The 21,436-nt window shown below is 53.3% G+C and overlaps 8 protein-coding genes across 8 annotated transcripts; 6 read left to right on the forward strand and 2 right to left on the reverse strand.

Moving 5' to 3' along the window:
• Window positions 1–3,285: 3,285 nt before the first annotated feature.
• On the reverse strand, window positions 3,286–3,585 carry B0I36DRAFT_257120 (uncharacterized protein; the record flags this gene model as incomplete). Its single annotated transcript, XM_046150996.1, has 1 exon — window positions 3,286–3,585. The coding sequence occupies one exon, from the start codon at window positions 3,583–3,585 to the stop codon at window positions 3,286–3,288; it is 300 nt and encodes a 99-aa protein (XP_046004274.1).
• A 251-nt stretch (window positions 3,586–3,836) lies between these two features.
• B0I36DRAFT_378492 (P-loop containing nucleoside triphosphate hydrolase protein) lies at window positions 3,837–5,840 on the forward strand (the record flags this gene model as incomplete). The annotated part of the gene is given in 8 exon segments (XM_046160692.1): window positions 3,837–3,936; window positions 4,018–4,346; window positions 4,356–4,650; window positions 4,681–4,719; window positions 4,750–4,874; window positions 4,962–4,999; window positions 5,111–5,339; window positions 5,352–5,840. Coding segments are annotated over 8 exon segments (1,644 nt in total).
• A 1,324-nt stretch (window positions 5,841–7,164) lies between these two features.
• On the forward strand, window positions 7,165–7,719 carry B0I36DRAFT_55744 (uncharacterized protein). Its single transcript, XM_046163022.1, has one exon. It carries the CDS (start codon window positions 7,210–7,212, stop codon window positions 7,570–7,572), a length of 363 nt encoding a protein of 120 aa, XP_046004276.1. The 5' UTR covers window positions 7,165–7,209; the 3' UTR covers window positions 7,573–7,719.
• A 375-nt stretch (window positions 7,720–8,094) lies between these two features.
• B0I36DRAFT_400586 (uncharacterized protein) lies at window positions 8,095–10,927 on the reverse strand (the record flags this gene model as incomplete). Its single annotated transcript, XM_046161679.1, has 1 exon — window positions 8,095–10,927. A coding segment is annotated over one exon (2,451 nt), but the record flags the coding sequence as incomplete, so codon positions are not given.
• Window positions 10,928–11,607: 680 nt separating this feature from the next.
• On the forward strand, window positions 11,608–11,796 carry B0I36DRAFT_208647 (uncharacterized protein; the record flags this gene model as incomplete). The annotated part of the gene is made up of 1 exon (XM_046148873.1): window positions 11,608–11,796. A coding segment is annotated over one exon (189 nt), but the record flags the coding sequence as incomplete, so codon positions are not given.
• Window positions 11,797–12,160: 364 nt separating this feature from the next.
• On the forward strand, window positions 12,161–12,850 carry B0I36DRAFT_341022 (uncharacterized protein). Its single transcript, XM_046155985.1, has one exon. It carries the CDS (start codon window positions 12,231–12,233, stop codon window positions 12,567–12,569), a length of 339 nt encoding a protein of 112 aa, XP_046004279.1. The 5' UTR covers window positions 12,161–12,230; the 3' UTR covers window positions 12,570–12,850.
• A 1,050-nt stretch (window positions 12,851–13,900) lies between these two features.
• Window positions 13,901–15,035, forward strand: B0I36DRAFT_341023 (uncharacterized protein). Its single transcript, XM_046155986.1, has one exon. It carries the CDS (start codon window positions 14,291–14,293, stop codon window positions 14,723–14,725), a length of 435 nt encoding a protein of 144 aa, XP_046004280.1. The 5' UTR covers window positions 13,901–14,290; the 3' UTR covers window positions 14,726–15,035.
• Window positions 15,036–16,285: 1,250 nt separating this feature from the next.
• On the forward strand, window positions 16,286–18,914 carry B0I36DRAFT_341025 (uncharacterized protein). Its single transcript, XM_046155987.1, has 2 exons — window positions 16,286–16,649; window positions 16,709–18,914. The coding sequence occupies exons 1-2, from the start codon at window positions 16,339–16,341 to the stop codon at window positions 18,750–18,752; spliced, it is 2,355 nt and encodes a 784-aa protein (XP_046004281.1). The 5' UTR covers window positions 16,286–16,338; the 3' UTR covers window positions 18,753–18,914.
• The last annotated feature ends 2,522 nt before the right edge of the window (window positions 18,915–21,436 follow it).

A 21,436-nucleotide genomic window follows, 5' to 3' on the forward strand; every position in this document is an offset into this window, starting at 1 on the left:
GAGGTGGTGAACTCCTTTCGGTTCAGCGGCGTTACTGCACTACCACACTTTGTACTCCGTCGCTGGCACTGGGGACGGATTATCGTTATTGGCGATGCCGCGCACAAATTCAATCCGCTAGTCGGACAAGGCGGCAATAGTTGCATCAAGTCTTGCGCTTCGCTCGTAAACGCCTTACAAGAGCACGTTCTCGGAGGGTTATCGCTGCAGTGGCCACAACAGAGCCTGGAGTAAGCTTTTATAGTGGTAGAAAAAAGAACGCATCCCTCGCCTCAAGGATATGGTTCAGCGCTGCCAGGAGGTAATGCGTAGAGTTGCCTGGGAATCATGGCGCCCTAAGTTCCTCCAGAAATATATCGCGCCTCTCTTGCTACTGTCCACTGTGGTCGACTTCTATAGCTCTTTCATCACGCCAGGCTTACGCCTCCAGGGGTACTTTGCTGCCCCTCCCACGGTCGCCCATACGTTTGCTTTTCCTGATGAGAAGGCTATTGGATCAAAACGCTTGGTGTGGCGGCCCCGGAGCACTCCCATTAGCTAAAGATGACTAAGCTGCTCAAGAGAAGGAGCAGACGTCTATAAGTACGCTCCGACGAGCACCAGTCTATGCATTTAGAACTTCCCTTTGTAATGAGACGACTATTCATCTGCTCCCATGATCCATTACTGCACATCCTGTCACACTTGGGCCTGGCCGCCCTCAGCGCGGTGGCTGCAATCCCTATTGTTGCACTAGCAGCCTTCCTGTTTGTAAGGAGTGTGCGAGGATGACCGTCATCTGGACCGCTATAGCTATGCCTAAGGGGACAAAAGCGTTTGAAAGGTTATCCCTAGGATTCACAAGTTGACACTCGTCCATGAACTCTCCGGGGTTAAGCCACTTAAAGAAGAACCAGATCGACGGGATTATTGGCGATGCTGCGAGTGTAATGTATATCAAAACCATCAAGAACGACTTTTCTTCCCGCGCCACGATTCGCAAGGTAGAGGCCGCAAGGGCTCTCTGAGAGTTTGCAGCGGAACCCCATTTTACACTTAATGTCGTCTCCCCAGCGAGCATCTTTGGCTAGCCGCTCAACATAGGCCACACAGTGGCCATGGGTTCCTGGTTGAAGGTCTTGTACGATGGCAGGATGGAAACCCTGAACCAACTGTTGTCGGCATTACCAGTACTGTCACCGCCAGGATGGTTGTCGTCACCAGTATTGCCATCACCAGTGTTGTCGTCGCCAGCATTGTTGTCTCTACCAATATGGCCATCACCAGCACTCCTACAACACTAGTGTCATTGTCGTCACTAGGGTTGCCGCTGACGTCGGTAGACATCACCAGCATGGTTGTTGCTGCCGTCGCTAGCGACAACAAAATAATCACTGACTGTGAGAGTGATTTCGCCGTGATTAGGCCAATCGACAAACAAGTCGTCACCCATCGAAGCAAAATGAGGTTGTAAAGGATCCCAGCAATCGGGCAGGAAGGTCGCGTTACAAGTCTGGGAAGCTATAGCTAGGAGGGATGCAGGTGTGAAGTGAGTGATGAAGGAGAAGGTTTCCAGGTTCGACGAAGGGGGGCCAGTCGCCTTTATATACTTCTTGGTCCGCAATGATTAGCAGTAGAAGTGCCTGAACGAGCCCTACGCTATGGAGTCACCCTATCGTGTTCCAATCGGATCACCGAGTCATCCTCCTCCATCCTTTATGGCCAGACTCGGCCGACTGCTCGCATAGGAATATCTATGATTGGACCATCGTCTTCTGTCCTGAGCCGCGTGAAGAACTCGGGAAGTTCCCTTGAGGTTCTCTGGCCATACCGCAAGTGTGGAGTCCAAGCCTCGCCTTCAACGCCTATCCAGCAATATGCATCGCGGCTCAGGGAGATGCTTGATTTCCCGCTACGAGATGGTGCCATGTAAGCCGACGTTCACTAATTAGGCGAAAGCACCTTATGAAGTTTTTGCCTAGCCCGAATCACGGTATCGGGATAACGGGATTTTGGTACTCTAGCGACTGGTGTCTTGTTTATAGAGCTGTCGCTAAGGTAGGTAGGTTAGTAGCGACCATACATGTCCTCACCTCCACGAAGGATGATTTGAGATTGATTTGATAGTCAAGAAGGCTAACTTCCTACATGAGATCTTCGGAGAAGTCAAAGGTCCATAAGGTCACAGCATCAAAGGCTTAACAGCGTGTATGAAGGACTTTGAAACTTATATTAATCGTGTGTTGAAGCTATATATAATCGGTGAGGGAGTGCTGAAGGTCCTTTCCAGTTCATACGACGTTATTGCCATGCTGCTCTTCCGCCGCCTTCCTGATGGCGGAAAGACGCTGAAAATGTACGACGCGCTGCCCAAGAAAACAACTCAGGGTTAGACCTGGTAAGCAGGTCAAGAACAAGGGCAGGAACGAAGGCTGTCAAAGTGATGGTGTAATGCGTTCTTTTTTCTAACCCTAGAGAAGGTGTGTGTCTCTGTGACCAAAACTCTGTGGGTGTTTGCACACTTGCCGCTTATGCCAATTGTTCAAGCCTTGGACTTAAGGCAGAAACCTGCAGCTGACGGTTCGGCGTCCACAGCTGGTGGATACGGTACTGCCGCTATCAGTGGAACAGCCCAGTGGATTGGGGGCACGGTAATGGGGTTAGCAGGTGCAACAGGCCTAAAGTTGAAGGCATAGGCTTGCATGCAGAATCGTTCCATAGCAACATGCCGAAACAGTATCCCTTATCGCGTTGTTGTATGCCACTATTCTGCGGTGCTGATAACTGCCGGTATCTGTCCATCTATTTGTTGTATTTGGTGGAAACAGGTTGTGTAAATGAATGTGATTGTGCATTCAATAGGTGCATCAACCAGAGCTCTAGCATCCACCACTGGCAAAGTTACATCATGATTGCGCCTTCGGCTGTTGAGGCTGACCATGGCTCTGGGGCGGGTAACTGCGGGGCACCACACAATAGTGCTCGTAACATGATACATATGTATGCTATGTCATACACCAGACAATGCGAATGTACCACTTCCTTATCGCACCAATCTACACCAGAACGTAAACTCCAGGCAGCAGCTTGGAGAGGCAGATGTGGCAAAGTGGGTTCGAGTGGGTCAGCCATGCTCTAATCGGGCGGCAGTTGGCCGCATGCCGCCGACCATCTCGTTCATGAGCCAGTGACAAGCCGCACGGTAACCACCGGCCTGACTCCACACCCTCGCCAGTCGCATCCGCCTTCTCTTGACAACATACCGGCTGTATCACCAAGCATCTTTTTGTTGCTTAACACCTTGAGTCAGTGTCGGGTCCAGCGTTGCAGGTCGGTCCTAAACTCCGCACAGGACGTCGTGCAGGCCGCAATTGCATGCTCGGATTGCTTGGCCACCACCACACCCAGGGCTCTCCATTGCTGCTCACTGACTGCCGCCAGTGACTCTAGCGTCCCTTCGACGAAGCTAACGTCTTCACAAAGAGCGCTAACAACGGAGGGCGCCTCAGAGATCTTCCGAAGGTCGTTCAGCAGAAGACGTGTCGTATGGAGTGCTGGAGCAACGATACCGATCACGCCTGCTGTGATGCTGAACGGGTCGGCCATGCTGAATCAGACGGTGTACTGATCAAAGAGCAAGCATGGCTTGTCCAACGGCTTGAAAGCTCGCTTAACCAAGCCGGTGCGGGGGTTCTTGCCCCTCAGTACATGCAGTGAGTCCTAGCGCCAACAAACGTCAGATCACGTGGATGTCGTCGCAGGCTCTCGGCAGTCTTCAACAACATCGCGATTGCTAATGCATCCTGTTTCGGGTGGCCACACATAGTTCAATAGCCTCATATCAAGCATTCCTATACATGGCCGAGCCAACACAAGTCGCCTTTGGAGACGGGAACCACGGGGTTCAAGTGGGGTTGAACACCGGATCAATCACGAACGAGTTCCACTTGCCACTCGGTAGGGCGAACCTTGATCGCGTCCTTTCTATCCAATATCCTTGCTGCTATAGACGCTAACTCGCCTTCTTACATTGAGTAGAGATACCACCGGAACCTTACCTCACGATCCCTTTCCGCCGCGACGCCGACTATGTTGACCGCGAGGCGCTTCTCGATCAAATACACCATGCCTCCTCGAAGCCAGCTTCCCGCGCTGCGCTTGTAGGGCTAGGTGGGGTAGGCAAGTCCCAGCTGGCCATCGAGTACGCCTATCGAAAGAACGACGAAGTAGCGAAGACAAGCCATCCTACATGGGTGTTTTGGATCCATGCCGAGTCGCGAGCGCGTGTCGAAGATGGGTTTCGATACATCGCCGATACCGTCAAGATCTCAGGGCGAAAGCAGCTAGACGCGGACGTTCCCCAGCTTGTAGAGTAGTGGCTTCGTAGTGTGGCTAATGGGCCGTGGTTCCTGATTCTGGATAACGCAGATAATGCCAGCGTACTCTTCGATGTCGACCGCAGCCCTACCGACCTCACCGATGCGACTGAAGCGAAGGATAGTAGGCGACGAGCTCTGTGGATATATCTGCTACAAAGTTCCCACGGGGCGATCCTGATAACAACGAGAAACAAGAAAGTCGCTCAGAAGTTGACGGATGACTACAAGAACATTATCGGGGTCTACCTAATGGATGAAGAGCATGCACTCATATTGCTTGAGAGAAAAGCCGGTAACCAACCCGACATGTAGAACGGTACAGCGCTGGTGGAAGCCCTTGAGTATATGCCTTTGGCTATTAGTTAAGCAGGGGCGTACATCCGATAGCGAGCGCCGCGAACTTCGATGGGCGAGTACTTGAAGGAATTCCGGAAGAGTAAGCGACGGAAGCTCAGTCTCTTGAACCGGGATGAGGGCGACCTACGGCGAGACCGGGACGCATCGAACTCGGTCATTGTAACGTGGCAGATCTCGTTCGAATCTATCCGATCGGAACGACCATTAGCCGATCTGCTTTCCCTTATGAGCTTTTTCGATCGCTAGGGAATCCCAGAATCATTATTACGGCCGCGGGATCATACGTTAGGTTAAGATGGTAGTGCAAGTGACCCTGAAGGCGATAAGAGCGAAGAGAAGAGCGACACCGATGAACACAGCTAATGCGACAGCGGCAATGACGATTCTTATGCCAGCAGCACTTCCGAAGACTCCACGGGGCGGACTTTCGAGGACGATATATTGATCCTCCGGAACTACAGCCTGATCTCGATGGATGAGACTGGGGCGGTCTATGAGATGCACAGTCTGGTACAGCTAGCGACGAGAAGATGGCTTAGTGCCGAAGAAAGAACGGAACCATTCAAGGAACAGTTCATGAATCGCATAGCGTACGTGTTTCCGACAGGAGATTATAGCAATTGGGTAATATGCCAGACGCTGTTTGCTCATGTTGAAGGAGCGATTAATCACCGACCCAAAAGTGGGAAGCCGCTGGAGGAGTGGGCGCAGATCTTGTACAATAGCAGTTGGTACGCCCGAAGCCAGGGCAAGTACAGCTTGGCGGAGACAATGGCGAAGAAGTCGAGGGATGCTAGGATGGAGGCCCTGGGAAGAGATCACGAGCTGACATGGGACAGCGTATCAATCATGGGTCAAGTCTATCACGATCAAGGGAAGTATAGAGAGGCCGAGAGGACCTTGGTGGACGTATTGTTAATTCGCAAGCAGAAACTTAGAGTGGAGCATCCCCACACGCTGATTAGCATGAGCAACCTAGCGTCGACATACCGGAAGCAAGGACGTTGGGATGAAGCTGAGACGCTGCAGGTAGAAATGATGGAAATCAGCCAGCAGAAACTTGGACTAGATCACCCTTCCACGTTGACCAGCTTGGCCAACCTGGCGACGACGTTCTGGAATTAAGGACGATGGGGTGAAGCCGAGAAGCTGGAAGTAGAAAGTGATGGAGATTCGCAAGCAGAAACTCGGACTAGATCATCCGGCCACGCTGACCAGCATGGGGAATCTGGCGTCGACGTACCGGAATCAAGGACGATTAGATGAAGCCGAGAAGCTGCAGGTAGAAGTGATGAAAATCAGCCAGCAGACACTCGGACTGGATCACCCTCTGGATAGCCTGACCATCATTCACAAGCAGATTGCGTCCAGTTGGCGCGTCTCTGCCATACAACAGGGGGCGGGCGCTTGGGCCATTGCACTCATTCTGAACCCCAAGTGCTCCATATTAGGATTGGCACTTGGAGACAAACTTACGGTGGGCAGGGATGCTAACCCCCAGGGACCACCCGCCCCCCGGCCATTTGGGCTACCCCCATTTTCCCATAAGGTTCAGGTAAGTGAAGGAGAGAGCTGGGGTTCACACGGCAGACCCCGGGCGGGAAAGATGAAGGGTGAGAGCCACGCGACGACGCGTTGTCGCAGCTCAGGCACAGAAAAAAAAAAAGGAGAGTTCATCATTAGGCTAGACCGGTAGATAGATATAAAAAATATGTCAATACTTACGACCATACTTTATCTACGTCATTCGAGCTCTACTGTACAGTGGTAATTGAGGCACTACTAACAAACCCGTCCAGACGCGAAACGCGGCAGCGACTGCAGCGAGACTAGGTGCCGCAGCCGGGCAACGTCAGGGAGTAGAGATGGAAGACCATCACGACGACGCCGGAGCGCCCCCATCGGAAATCAATGTATATCTCCACGAGGAGTCGCACGTTCTTATATGCTCGGTATGCAAGGCTGGCATCCAGCCCCGGCCCGGCATTGAGTCCCACTTCCGGCGGAGGCACGGCGCAAAGGGTGAGTTCTGCAGCGGATCCGGGAGAAGGCCACGACAGCCGCCGCAACGGCAGGTGGGCTGGCGGACCCACAGACAGCGGAGACGCCAGCAGATGGGACGTCGCCCGTCCAAGAGCTCCGGGTACAGGCCGGGTTCAGCTGCACAGCATGCCGCTTCTTAACGACAAACGAGATGGTAATCCGGCAGCACTGGACAGGGAGGAAGTCGGAGGTGGACGATAGCCATGGTTGCTATGAGCGTTCAAAGAATAACTGGACAGCCGTAGCACTCCAGTCTTTCTCCCGAGCGAGGCAGCTTACACGATACTGGATTGTCGACACCACCACTCCGCCACATCGAGTAACCACAGGAGAGGAGACTACGACTGGGAGAGAGGCAGAGTTATGATCTGCCTTACCGGATACAGAGTGGGAGCTGCAGCTTCGCAAGTACGAGGCGAAGGCTACAGCAAAGGCAGAAGAGCGGCAACGTATGATCGGTGAGGAGACGGGGGTCGATTTTGAGTCTGTGCATCTAGCAGGGTTGGACATGGCTGAGCTTCGAAGGGCCGCTCAGCCAGGTCTGACTCCAAGGGAGCTGGTCAGGCTAGGATGGGCAGCAAAGAGAGGCCGAGAAGAGGAGGAGGCGATGTTTGTGCGACTGGGCCAGAGCTTCGACCGGACGATTTCTCGATGCGAGCAGCGGATCGGGCAGGTCCCCGTCGAGACGCTCTGCTGGTTGGCGAGCCGGGATCCAGGACGTCCAGCCCCACAACCGTTCGAGCTAAAGCAGGAGGCTCGGACAAGAGAGAGGTATCGCGCGTACTGGAGACAGTATCTCTGCTACTGTGTCTGAGCGTATCGTCTTGGCCGGTCAGAAGCGAGGACGAAGCGCCATATTCGACTAAGCGATGCGCAGTGGCTAGCTCTTGTGAATCTAGTCGACGCGCTTAGCAGCAGCGCAAGTAACAGAGGGGGAGGGCTTGTAGTTCCCGGGAACATGGAGCGGGATGAGGACTTAGATGCACGGGTCTTCACATTTTGCATCTCGTCACTCAAACAACAGGTCATAGTGGACCAATTCAAGAACCCGCTTCTGCACTTTACTGCCGTGTTGGCTATTGACCCCGCACGGGCAAAATGGAGGGCTCCCGGCGAGTTCACGGGAACACTAGCCGGGCTGGCGTGGTGTAGTCGCGTGCTACTACTTGAATTGGGTAGGAGACGGCGGAGGCGTAGAGACGCATGGGGAGTCCGTGCGGGGCAGGGATGGATACGAGGTGGTAGTTCCAATCCGTCGCTGGCTCCCATGCCTCGCGACCTTCGCGCTGTCCGCCAACCGACACACTACCAATCCACAAATTTGAGCGACCTCCGTCGGCCCATGCCTTCAAGACCTAGAGATCCTCGCCGAGGCTGATCAGGGCGTCCACCCAGACTCTCATGCCGAGGCGGCACTCGAGGCTCGATCGCAGGTCTCGCAGAGCCGCCTCCAGACGCTTGCTCGCGCCCCCGCGCAGTCTCCCCATGCAAGACTGGTGGGTCGTTGGCTTGACATTCCATCCTCAGGCACCACATCCTCGCCATGCGGTCCGCATCGGACTCGGGGACATTGAGCCGGAATGGAAAATGAAGTCTTATTGGTCAAACTTTTGATCCTGCAGTGCCTCTCGAAATGCTTCATTCGAGATGAGACTTTGGTTTCTGTCGTTCCCATGGTTTGTGCGTTGGGAGAGGCAGCTTGCGATCAAGTCCCCTGCCTACCCTGCGACTGCATGACTGGGTAGGCGCACAACACAACTTGAAACGTTATCCACAGCAGACTCTAGCTCTCTCGCAAAATCGTCCTTCCCTTGTTTCTGTGATGCCCCACGCTTCCTCTTCCGATTCAGGCCACTACGGCCTATCGAGCCGAGAGGCTGGCGACCGCGGAACTCTGCACGTTCGAAATCCACAACCATGAGATTGCCACTGTTTGTATCGCAGAGGATGTTGCGTGGCTCCGCGTCACGGTGGAGAACGCGCAGTTTGTGCACTGCCTTGAATATCGTGGTGACCGCTTTGACGACGCCCGCCTTGTTGGTCTGATCACCGCAGTCAAACAAGGGCCGCCCAGCCCAGCTGAGAAACATGAAGTGCACGTAGACACCGCTGTCGTAATAGTATGGCCGAATTAAGTCTATGCTGCCGAGACAGACGGGGATGTGCTTCCCCTGGATGGCCCGGAGTCGGTCGTACATCTCGTTCTCGTGCTGCATGCAGGCACGGTCGAGACCCTCCATACCCTTGGCAACGAGCGTATAGCCGTGGGTTGACAGCCGCACCTTGAAGAGTGACCCGCGCGCCCCGGATCGATGGAGTGGCGCACAATCCGCATCGCGGCCGCGGTCCATGGCAAGCTGGTCTCTGATGCGGCGGAGGAACTCGAGCCGGTCGATGTGCCCCTGCCCGTGATGGTCCGAGTTGGGGCAGTTCTCGTCCGTGGGCCCGCCAAATGCTAATCCGAGAAGGCATTGTTGAGTGCAGAATGGCCGGCCTTGTATGTTCGGCTTCGTCGCTTGGCCTTGCTCCCGTTGCTCGCCTTGGCGCCGTCCTCGTTTCCCACCACCCCCCGAGCCCGGTCCCGTCGACGGCACCACTTTCCCGCCGGTGCGAGATGGATTCGGAGTAGGAGAAGGAGGATCTTCGTCGTCATCCTCTGGGCGTCCAACGTTAGCGTCCAGTTGCTGGCAGCGGGAGCGGGTCCGAATTGGCGATCGCTTAAAGCCCTTCCAACGCTGGGGCTTATAGGGAGAGGCGCGGGGTTCCTTGCGTTTGCGCTCCGTCACGGGAATATTCCTCAGAATATCGTCGTACTCGACAGCCCAGGTATCAAGCCTCTCGGCCTCGTCATGCCATGACTCGGGCGGCGGTCTCGCGCGGAGAGCCTGGAGAATGAAGGCGAAGACCTGCGCGGCGGCCGTGCGATGGAGCCTTGTCTCGTCGTCGTCCATAACGTCCAGGTTCGGCACGCATACCGAGAAGTAAACGGTAGCAGGATCGTCCGGGATATGGAGGAAGACGAAGGCCTCTCCCGTGCACACGTAGCCGTACTGGATGCCCTTGCCGATCATGTACGAGAAGAGTTGGGTGACGACAGCTGCGGTAAGTGCCCTGGCCGTGAAGGCGAAGCCCTGACCGTCGTTGTTGATCACGTCACGTTCCGGCCGAATTTCCGACTCGAGACCTGTGACGACCTCGTCGACGCTCAGCTTGTGTGGCGCCTTGTATTCGATAGCGAGTGCCGGGACATTCTGGCCGTCCGAAGTCCTGTATATACAGAACTGGTCCGCCCGATTACCCTTGCCCCTCGCCCTGCGACGGGCCTTGGGAGCGCCCGGTGGCTTCGGGGCAGACGCCGACGCCGACGCTGCGGCATCGGCACCGCCCCTGCCAAGAGACATGTGCTCCATGGGCTCGGAGATGGGGTCGTCGTCAGTCGTACCGAGATTCGTATGGCTCTCGAACGTCACGGTTCCCTGGAGGCCGAGACTGCTTCGCAGCAGCGGATCCATGTATGCCCTATCAACCAGCTTCTGTACCGCGTTTTCGATGACATCACGCTCAAAGTCCCGGAGCCCAAGCTCACTGCTAATAGGCTTGAGCAAGGACCTGACGTATTCCAACTGATGTTGAGATGGGAAGGTGGGCAGGGAGGAGAAAAGGTCGCTGATCGAGAGGTCGTCCCAGATCTCCCCTTGTCTCGTTGCGAAGTCGTCCCAGGGGATGATTCGTCGAGGGAAAATTCGGCCGGTCGGGTTGGTAGTGTCACCTTGCGTAGTCAAAGATTGGTCAGTTACGACCTGAATAGCAAGGTTGAGAGAGTGACAGGCCTCGAGATATTGCTGGAGGTCCTGCGGTTGTGATGCTGTTGCAAGTTCTTCGGCCACTTCGCGTCGGCGTTGCTCCTCTTCGCGTCGGCGTTGCTCCTCTTCGCGTCGGCTCTCGGCCTCTCGTAGCAACTGTCGCAGCTTTTGCAGCTCTTCATCCATTATGATTGTAGCGTAGGCAAGCAGCCACCACGGTGGAACGACAAGCCCGAGTGTATTCGTCGGGCGAGGCGAGGGCTCGTTTGGGCCAAAGTTGGAAGGTTGGACGGCAGCCGATGAGGGGTGGGCAGTCTGACAAAACTTGGGTATGGTCGATACTGGTGGTGGAACTCTTCTGGCGGACCAGACACGAAGCTGCGATGTTTCAATTGGAAGAAGGTCGGGATTGAGGATTGTAGATGTTGAGAGCGCGTGAGGGTGTGATCTGGCACCATGACGCGTTTGTTGTTATCTGGGACTGCAGGTTGCACTTGTCGGCGTTAGGCGATGCCGGCGTTACTTCGGGAACCGGCCCGCCTGCCACCAAGCCGCCACGACCGAGCCACCTAGGCTCCGAATTAGTCAGCCCCGCGCCAAGTTGCCACTGATCGGCGACACAGAAAATCAACTAACCCGGCCAACCAATGAACGCGCAGCATCTACCCAATCCGGCCGTCATGGGGAATCTGTGCCTCCAGGGCAACAATGGTATGTCACGCGTATGGGAGTTTCAGTCTGCAAGTGGCAAGAAAGGGAGGTAGAGGAAGGGAATAAAGAGAGAGAAAAATGGAGGGGGGGTGGAGGGGAGAACGAAGAGGAGAGAAGTGCGCAGAGAGCGGAGCAGACGGTTAGAGGCAGAAGGGGGAGCGGAGGAGGGATGGCGGGAAGGGAACAGAAAGGGGAGTAAATGAGGGAGCAAGAGGAGCAGAGGAGCAGAGCAGAGACATATGTAGGAACAGAACAATAGTTTCGCCATTCGGTGTAGGCCTGAGAGCGAAGCAACACGAGTGCAAAGACCAATAGTGCAGGCGCTTGACGCTATTGTGCGGGACGGCGTGGCCGACATCACCAAGCTAGAGGTTCTCGGTTATATTCAACAAATACGCAGCCAAGCCTTCAAAAAAGCGACAATTATATCGGGCTTCAGACGGACGGGTATTTGGCCGTATAATCCTGAAGCTGTCCTTGCCGAATTGCGACTGCGTATGCCGGCAAAGACACCAAGTCCACCGCCGGGGCCGTCTCATAGGTCCCAACACTCCGGGTCTTCGTTCTGCTCAGCGCCCGTTTCAGTCCGTCAAATAAACAAGGTTGCTGACAAGATTGGGAAGGTCCTTGAGTCCGTTGATGATCTTGATCCACGCTTTTGTTACGATATAAGTCGGTTTCTCCGGGGGTCACTTATGAACGCTGTGGAGTTACTCCAGACAAAACGCGACCTCGGACGCACCCGATATGCGGAAAGAGTTCAAAAACAACGCCGGGCCATGAAGAATATCACATTACAGAATGGAGGGCGCCTTCGGGTTGCCGATGGGCGCAAAATGGTGGTACAGCGGCAGGAAGATGAGGTGGCAAACGCCCGGAAGGTGGTCGAGGCCGCAGAGTTAAAGTATCGTAACGCACTCAAACGTTGCTATTTTGAGACGGCAAAAGAGGCACGCTTATGGCGGACGTCAGGGAAGCTTGCTATGGCATCTATTTACGAAACTGGCTATCCATGCCGGTTGCTGAAGCGATTCGAGTTACAATAGAGGAAAAAGTGGCGATATGGGTGGTGGGCTTGACCGCCATCGTAAAGAGTGGGGCGTGGCACGGATACCAGTGGCAGGAGCTCTCGACCAGGCCCGACTCGTGGCGGGCCACCCCCACCAGCATCCTAGTTGGTGCATGCGTTTCGTTGTCGATTGCTCTCGTGCTCCAAGAACGGAAGGCCAAAATTCCTCTATTAGGGCGGAGATGCGTTTGGGCGAAGATTTACGTGCATTGTCGGTTGCAATACTAGGCGGCTAAACCCAGCCCTAACAGACGGCTAACAGCCGGTGCCAAGAAATGGGGTTGTCGAGGGGGAGGGTGGCCCTATTGGTTGATAGTCACCGGGCGCAATAAATAAATATGCGCACGCGCACGCGCGTACGCGCGTGTGTGTGTGTGGCTCGTTACCGACGGGAATGACGGGCAGGTACGGCGCAAGAGTAAGACTGCTCGTTAGATGTCCTCGACTAACATCGTTGCTATCATATATCCGTCACATGTTAGGTACTGAATAACCTCGCTGCCTCAAACTCAGCAGGGTGAGTGCTGAGTACCATACGAGAAGTACTGCGCTGGCTTCAAACCTTATATATAGTACAGTACTATTATCTCTTGTGTACGGCTGCGTATCACGTGCACTCCACTAACGTTGTCGTAATCATATGTCTGTCACATGTTAGGTACTGAATAACCTCGCTGCCTCAAACTCAGCAGGGTGAGTGCTGAGTAATCCTGCTATAGCGTTCCAGGCCTTGGCCGTGTCTTGCGAAAAGATTAGCGCCGGTGGCATTCTGGATGCAGTGACGCCGAGGCTTTACGCTGATTATCTGTTTATTACCGCCGCGATCAGGGTAGTCACAACACTCTTCGGCTCTTGATTCAGTGTTGCTCAGTGAGATTCATTCCTGGCCTGGGTGCTTGGGTGCTGCCCAGGAGGAATATGCATGGAGCGTACGTGCTAGATCCTGCAGGTCCTTATGATAGCCGATAATGAATTGCTAAGGATGAAAGCCGTGACCTGTCTAACACCTCACGAGACGAGTCGATTAAGGGATATTGAAGTGGATTTTTCGGTCCCTGGTGGCCCGTAAAGTAGGTAGCCTCTCCGGCTAGGGATGCCGCGGCTTGTACGCCACATCAAGACAGCAAGGGGAGAAGAATGAAAGCGAGGGCATAAGACGAATTTCAACCATGATCTTGGATGAGAAGAAGAACTCACAAGAGGCGTCGAGAGCTTCGCGGCCCAGACGCTCGCACATGGCATGCAAACAAAGCCTCCCTTCTACTATCGGTCGGGGGGTTGGGTGGACTCAGTGGCGAGGCGTGCGACGAGCAACAGTCCCAACAGTCCGCCTTGGAATGAGGTCTCATTTTCGAGTTTCACTTATGCAAGCAACCGGCTTTGATGACCTCACGACTACCACACGGAGAATGCCGAGGAATTCGATAACCACTAAGGCTGAAGCTGCCTTGCATTCCAATGAGAGCTATGGGGGGGTTGCGTGCAAAGGTTTCAAGGAGAAAAAGCATGTGATTCCTTTCTCGCCTTTAATACTTACTTATCCTCAACTCAGCGTCACGAGTGACATCAGTCGGACCATGTCCACCATCTCCTCCCCTCTCTGAACTTCTCGATGTGAGCTGAAATGGCGGCAGCACCTGGTATAAGGAGGGTGATCGTCCTATACGATGGCACATGGTGCGGCCGCACAACCAACACCAGGAGCAATATCCACCTCCTCGCGACAATGATCGGGGTCAATATGGCAGCGCCACAGCCTTCATACCCCTCGCCACCGGGTTCGCCGCAAGATATACGGGCCAGATACTTCGACGGAGTCGGCTCGAACGGCAAGTTTACGAACTACCTGTGGAATGGCGCCTTTGCAACGCAGGCGAGAGACGAATGCACCGAGGTTTACAGGTTCATTGTCCAGAATTTCACTTGGGACCACATGTTCACACTGAGGTATGGATGTTCGGCATCAGCCGAGGAGCCTACATCGTCAGATCCGTTGCCGGTTTGATCAACAATTGCTGCATCATCATTATGCAAATCCAGCGAACACTGCTCTCATCGATCAGGCCTACAGCCTGTATCGGAACCCACACCCAATCCACCACCCATCATCGCCCGAGATGGTCGATTTCAGATCGAGAGTCAGTCACGCAGTACGGACACCAATAAAGTTCATGGGCATTTTCGACACTGTCGGGAGTCGTGGCATTCCAAGGCTGAACTACGACACTGAAACAGGATTCGAGTGGCCCGAGTTTTACGACAACGTGGTGTCGACTGTGGTAAAGAAGGTCTACCATGCCCTGGCGATCCACGATAGGTTTTGGATATTTGAACCATGCCTAGCATCAAGGGACCCGAGGCATACTCCATCAGAGAAAGTTTGAGAGTTGCATTTGGGCTTGCGTCTCTTGAAGAACCTCCAATCGTTGCCCATTCCACGGAAGATCGGGCTGTGTGAAGTATCTTCCTACTAACCAGAAAAGTTTTGGCACAACATTATAAACTCTGCACGCCCCTGCCATAGTACTCGTGTCGTTCAGGAAATGAGGCCGTATTCACCGTTTGCCTTGAACATGCATCTCTCGGCATAATATTAAGGTTCGGGGCTATTGTTGCAGCACGCTACGGCCGTTGTTACCTAATGTACGAGGACCAATACAAACAGTAGCAGCTTAAACCACAGGGTACGGGCCGCTACGATGATTGCATGGGAGAATTACTTCAGAAGTCATTGGCATTTTCAAAATGCTTTGCATGTGATTTTGCTAGTAAATGCCTCTATAATGTAACCTTTGGTGTCCGTGGCGCTAAAAGCTCGTATACCGGAAAAGGCATTGCCCGTGATTTGGGTAGGAGAACCTCTACCAGTCAATATTGTAGCACTGTACTGTTGTACGGGAACCCTCCTTGCACAACTATCCACAATACGACATTGTATCCAGACTTACGACAGCTTAGTCTAGGCCTGACTCGTCTGAGCTGTGTCGCGCTTCCGGAAGGTCTCAGCCAACGATTACGCGCTTTGAAGCGGGGATGCGGCGCAGGGTGCGGGGTAGTCGGTCTTTCTGTTTCTTTGTCCTTTGTTTCCACCATTTGGCTTTAGGTGGCTGGTGCGGGATCATGGTGGTGTTCTATTTCCTGGCTCCGGCCTCCGAATATCTGTGGCCCTTGGGCAGTCGTGAGGACGTGGTGGCGGAGCTTGCGCCATGAACTCATAAGTTTGTACAAATCAACAGCTGCAGAATGGCACTGTGCAGGCGCTGTTTCTGCGTGGCTTGCATAGCGCAAGCGCCTCCAAATTACTAGCCAATCTTAGGATACTAGCTTCAAGCGTTGTGTGCTACAAAACGTGTGCGTGGACGCCCTCCTTCAAATGCGATGTGCGATAGCAAGTGACACAACCCTTTCCTTCTGAAAGCCCACACCGCCTCCCAAACACGCAGTGATGTAACCTTGGCGTTCGCATTGCTTCTCAATACGACACCTGCGAGACTAAGCTGTCGTAAGTCTGGATACTGTAGAGGCCGAAATTAATGTCCAGAATTTCGATTGTTGAAACATTCTCCGCACGGGCCATTTTCACCTCCTTCAAACCCAGGACACCTGCGCCGAAATTTGTTGGGGGAACAATTACAGTTTGTGAGCGCACGTCCACGAAGTGTGCAGATAACGTGTCAATCCTCCAGTGGGCCGATCAACGCTAACGGACCACAGCCAAGGTCTGTTTGGGGTTAGCGTCGCAAATATTGTCCAGTCACATTAATGTCCTCCTCATAGGTGCCCCCAACACGAGCGTACGGCCAATGCTGTGTAACCGGCGTGATGCAAGAGCGGCTTGCGAGCGTCTGAAGTGAGGAAGGAGGGATGAAAAGCGGGATGTCTCTCTGAACGGGTTGAGACGCGGACGCGTATCTTTCCTTTCTTCCTATGCTTCATTTGTAACCCTCTCAATGACAATTAAAGGTATCCCGATCCGGAGCCCTCTTTTTCCAACTTCATGGCAGCTAGCCCATCATTGACCATGGATGCATCCTGGTCTTCAGAAGAATCTGAAGACTTCATATGGCCCACGCTGCCTAGTGAAGGATTTGAGGATGGTTGGCTGCAGGACTCCATCTCTGCTGCATCATCTGGCTCAGCACCATTGGGGATTGAACCGGGACGACCCCTGTGTTCCGGTTGCGAGGCGACGCCGGGTGAAAAATATTGCACCAAATGCAATATAATTATATGCCGCTCCTGCTGCAATGCCATACCTACTCATAGGGGTCCAGCTCCCAGCCACCCAGTGGTATCATATCAAGAACAGTGAGCCTTTATCTCAGACTTTACGACATCGTTGGATGCCTACACTAACCTCTACGAAGTAAACTTTTCAACGAGATCGTCAGTCATCAAGCCGTGGACGAAAATCTTCAGCACCGGCATGATTTTCTCAGCCTCTGGTTTTCTGTCGACAAGGGAAAAGATGGAAAGCTAGAACTCAAGCAGTTCCCGCGGTTTTCCAACCTGGTCAAGGATCACAATAACAGGCATAGACATGGGTCCGATTGTTCTGTCCAGCTTGTTTCCTTTATTGGAAACACTGGTGCGGGCAAGAGTACCTTGATACGTGTTCTCATGAAGCAACCATGGGATATCGCACGCCTAACATCAACCGAGGAGGTCTCAATTTCACTACCTATCGCGGGACGTAGTGGCAGCACGATACCTACTTCCGGGGACGTGCATCTCTATGCAGTCCCCAATGATCCTGCCGCCGGACCGTCCAATCTGTCGCTTTACGCTGATTGCGAGGGTTTCAATGGAGGCGATCAAGAACCCTTAGCGGGCAAGGCAAAGCGAAGTGTCTTGGCGAAAATAGGGGAGATGATCCACACAAAGACCACCGAATCCCTTTCGTGGGCGAAGGACGTTCTGTTATTCCTCAAAGGGACACACATTTTCCCTTTGAGCTTCGAAAGCACTAGGGAAGAGGCAGTCAAAAATCTCTTCCCGCGGCTGCTATACAACTTCTCCGATGTCGTCGTTCACGTCATGCCTTGGGCCGCATCCAGGATGCTGGAACACGTCATTGTCAATCTCCTGGATTGGGCCCAAAATTCTCAGAAAACAGCCGTAAACAGAGTTATCCTCCCGCACATGATCGTGGTCTTGAACGTGGACCTGAGCGAGGAAGTCGACTGGAACACTGCCACCACTACCGAGAGAATCCTTAATGAGCATCTCAGAGCTCTTGAGAATAACCAGACCATAAGCACCTATTGCTGGATGCTCAACCAACTGCGAAATTCTCCTATTACGACCATCCGTGAGTTACTGAATTGCTGCTACTCGTCTGTGCAGTTCATTAGAGTTCCACCAGCGGAGAAGCAACAGTTGTTCTCCCGCCAGGTTCAGACACTTGACTCGCTCATTCACGAAGCAACAATACAGGCTAGGGAAACCAAGGCCGAAGCACGTTGTCTCCTCCATTCGGAAACCCAAGATAAAATGTTCAAGATGGCCTTTGAACACTACAAGAACAACCTCGAAAAGCCCTTTGACTTTCTCGAAAGTCTACTGGCTGCCAGGCCCCTTGACAACACTCTCTCGGCAACACTTTCTGCCCTGCTGAGAGCGGCTATGATAGCATATCGTTCCACCACTGCTGAACTATCAGGGTTCGAATTTTGCTCGATCATTACCCCTACCGTATGCTCAATTATTGCTCTGGACTCATACCGATCCAGCAGCAGGCATCCGGGAACGTTAAGGAACATCTACAAAGGCAGTACCCTGAATTTCCGGGTTGGAGAAGGGGAAGAAGGCGCAGTGACATACCAATCTCAGTTTGCAGCCGCAATCACGGAATTTTTGGAAAAGTCCTGTCCCTGTGACTTCGTTTATGAAGGGAAGAGATGTGTCAACTCCTTTCAGGGGCACAAGGCATCCATGCATCAGGATGAGACCGGTTCCACACACTTCGGGACATTTGAATCCAAGTTTGTTGATGATTGGACTCGGTGCTGGAACGCAGTGATCGACGATTGCTTTAGTGAGTTGGATGACCCTCTTGGTAAGCCTGGTACTGCCGAGCAGCCCGAGGAGTCGATGATGGTCTGGTCTGCTCACTGCCTGAACCTTCGAAACCTCTACTCTGATCTCCCCCAATTGGACATCACAAAGATCAAAACCTGCTCCTGGTGCTTCTATGGCGAACCGTTGAGGTCGCTGGAGTGTGGCCATCGGGTCTGCTGGGCATGTGCCGAGCTGGTGGGTGACAGCCAAGCAGGGTCGTCTAACGAGGATAAGATAGTCGTCGCCGTGGGCAGTTGCGAGCTCCATCCTACTTTAGTCCGCTTCGAAAGCCCCATTCACATTATCAAAGAGTCAGACACTACAGCTATTGTACTTTCAAGTCGGACATAGTCTCTTAAGTACGAGGGTATCAGTTTGCATGGCATCGAAGACTTGCCGTTTGAACTTTTATCTTACGAGCTGGGTCAGATGGCTTGGTACTGTGCGTTTGTCCCCGAGAGTATAGCTGTATAAATCCTAAGATACGTATTACGGGCCCAGGATGATGAGTGCTGTTAAAGAGGTAGGCAGCATCGTGCACGTGGACGACGGTCGATCACGACAGCTTTGCTGCACGATTTAGTAACTTATATGCAGTGTATGACATACATGTCTGTTGGTTCACAAGTTTTAGGAATAGATAACGTAATCCATAAGTGGGTGAGCCACACAAGTGGATGAGCCACTTTCCCGCCATTCTCAATAGATCACCTTCATTCCCTTATTTCTCCACCTACAATAATGGTACGACAATCAAATGAAAGCGACCTAATTCTAGCGCTTAATGCGCTTCGGTCAGAACCAGAATTAAGCGTACGAAAGGCTGCAGGGGGATCTACAATGTATCCCGCGCAACCCTTCAACGACGACGACTAGGCCGACCTGCACAACGCGATACTCGACCACCCTGCCAGAATTTGACCTCGTACGAAGAGGAGAGCATCGTACGATACGTACTCGACCTAGCTTCGCGATCGTTTCCGCCGCGCCTTAGTGGTGTTCGAGAAATGGCAGATCGACTCCTCGCCGAACGCGACGCGCCGCGCGTTGGAACGAACTGGGTCTCAACCTTCGTACGACGACGACCCGAGCTCCGTACGCGTTTCAATCGAAGAATCGATTATCAGAGAGTCCTCTGCGAAGATCCCGACGCGTATCGCGCGTGGTTTTCGCTCGTACGGAACGTAATCGCGAAATACGGGATCCACGATGACGATATCTACAACTTCGACGAGACCGGCTTCGCGATGGGCAAGATCTCCGCCGAGACTGTCGTTACGACCTCCGATCGACGCGGGAGGCCTAGAGCCGTACAACAAGGCAATCAGGAATGGGTTACAGTAATCCAGGGGATCGGGTCGTCCGGCAACTCGATTCCGCCGTACATTATCTTTGCAGGCAAGGTCCACCTCGACTCCTGGACCTCCGAAAGCCCTCTACCGCCAAACTGGGTTATCGCGCTTACTGAACGGCTGGACGACGAACGAGAAAGGCCTCGAATGGGTAAAACACTTCGACTTTCATACAAAGAGCCGTACGAAGGGCGTTTACCGGCTCCTCATCCTCGACGGCCACGAGAGCCACCACTCGGTCGATTTCGAGCTGTACTGCAAGGACCAGAAGATAATCACGCTCTGTATGCCTGCTCATTCGTCGCATAAGCTCCAGCCTCTTGATGTCGGGTGCTTTGGGCCTCTGAAACGGGCGTACGGAAAAGAAATCGAAGGTCTCATACGGGCGCATATAACCCGCGTTTCGAAGGAGGACTTCCTCCCAGCCTTTTATAAGGCGTACGACGCTACGATTATAAAGTCAAACATCCAGGCAGGCTTCAGAGCGACTGGCCTAGTACCGTACGACCCAGAATACGTCATTTCGCAGCTAGACGTAAAGCCTCGTACGCCAACACCGCCAGGTTCTGCAGGCCTACCGCCACCCTGGGTCTCGAAGACGCCGAATAACCCGATTGAGGCGGAATCGCAGACCGAATACATCAAGAATCGTATCGTACGACATCAGGGTAGCTCTCCTTCTTCGATAATTGCAAGCTTACGGCAGCTAAACAAAGGAATCTCGATGATGGTGCACGAGCAGACCCTTATACGCCACGACCTCGCCGAACTTCGAGATGCAAATGACCGCCTTAGCCGGCGTCGTCGTACAAAAAGAAAACAACTACAGAAAGGAGGATCCCTTACAATCGATCAGGCCCAAGGTTTAAAGGATCAGATCGATGCGACGCAGCAGATACAGGCAGAATCGAGTCGGAATAGTGGTCGTACAAGGAGGCTAGAAACGCGCGCGCGACGCTGTGGCGTCTGCGGCGAGCCCGGTCACAATGCGCGTACGTGTCAGAAAGTTGAGTCTGCCTCTGGAGAAGAGGATTCTGAATAGTTTTAATTGATTTCAGGCGTTGTGGTTGATTTAACTTACACAATGTCGTACGAGTGCCCGAAAAGTGTCTCACCCACCCGTGTGTCTCATCCACCCGTGGATTACGTTAATTAATAATTGTGTCGCAGCTTATTAAGCTTCAGTGCACGCGACTATTCACCCGTGAGAATGGGCTAAGCAGAGCTGCTAAAGCTTATCTTCTACATATTGGTCTGAACACAACTACGGACCTCGTAAGGAGTCCCGATTAAGAGAGACCCTGACGATCAGAGCCGTCCTTCATGCATGTCCACAGAACGATGAAGAACTTATGCTGAGACTGCTTGGCACTTGCTTGTAGAATTGGCGCATCAAACTCTTCACGGTAATGCTTCTGCAGAGATTTCCTAATACTTATCTTATTGCAACTCAAAGAAGTTCGGGGACTTATAAGTGTTATAAGAGCCGAACCATCGAACTAGCTACAGCACATCTCTCTGGTGTCACTGGTGTAGACGAAGGATTGTGTGATTGCCCATCGCGCATGGTGCAGTACTCGGCCCTCGTGCTCCGACCCAGGCTCCCTGGTTGCATGACAGGTGCCCTTCCGTTGACTCCAAAAAGTCAACTGTCCACAGCATTAGTGTTACTCGTTACTCATA

Source organism: Microdochium trichocladiopsis (genome assembly GCF_020744255.1).
Source record: "Microdochium trichocladiopsis strain MPI-CAGE-CH-0230 chromosome Unknown B0I36scaffold_16, whole genome shotgun sequence".
Lineage (NCBI taxonomy): Eukaryota > Fungi > Ascomycota > Sordariomycetes > Xylariales > Microdochiaceae > Microdochium > Microdochium trichocladiopsis.

What these genes read in the sequence shown, in the direction of transcription:
- B0I36DRAFT_55744 (XM_046163022.1), top strand. Translation starts at nt 7,210, where the DNA reads ATGATCGGTGAGGAGACGGGGGTCGATTTTGAGTCTGTGCATCTAGCA.
- B0I36DRAFT_341022 (XM_046155985.1), top strand. Translation starts at nt 12,231, where the DNA reads ATGGCGGACGTCAGGGAAGCTTGCTATGGCATCTATTTACGAAACTGG.
- B0I36DRAFT_341023 (XM_046155986.1), top strand. Translation starts at nt 14,291, where the DNA reads ATGGATGTTCGGCATCAGCCGAGGAGCCTACATCGTCAGATCCGTTGC.
- B0I36DRAFT_341025 (XM_046155987.1), top strand. Translation starts at nt 16,339, where the DNA reads ATGGCAGCTAGCCCATCATTGACCATGGATGCATCCTGGTCTTCAGAA. An exon ending in GTGGTATCATATCAAGAACA is followed by an intron (nt 16,650 to 16,708) that starts GTGAGCCTTTAT and finishes ACCTCTACGAAG; the next exon opens with TAAACTTTTCAACGAGATCG.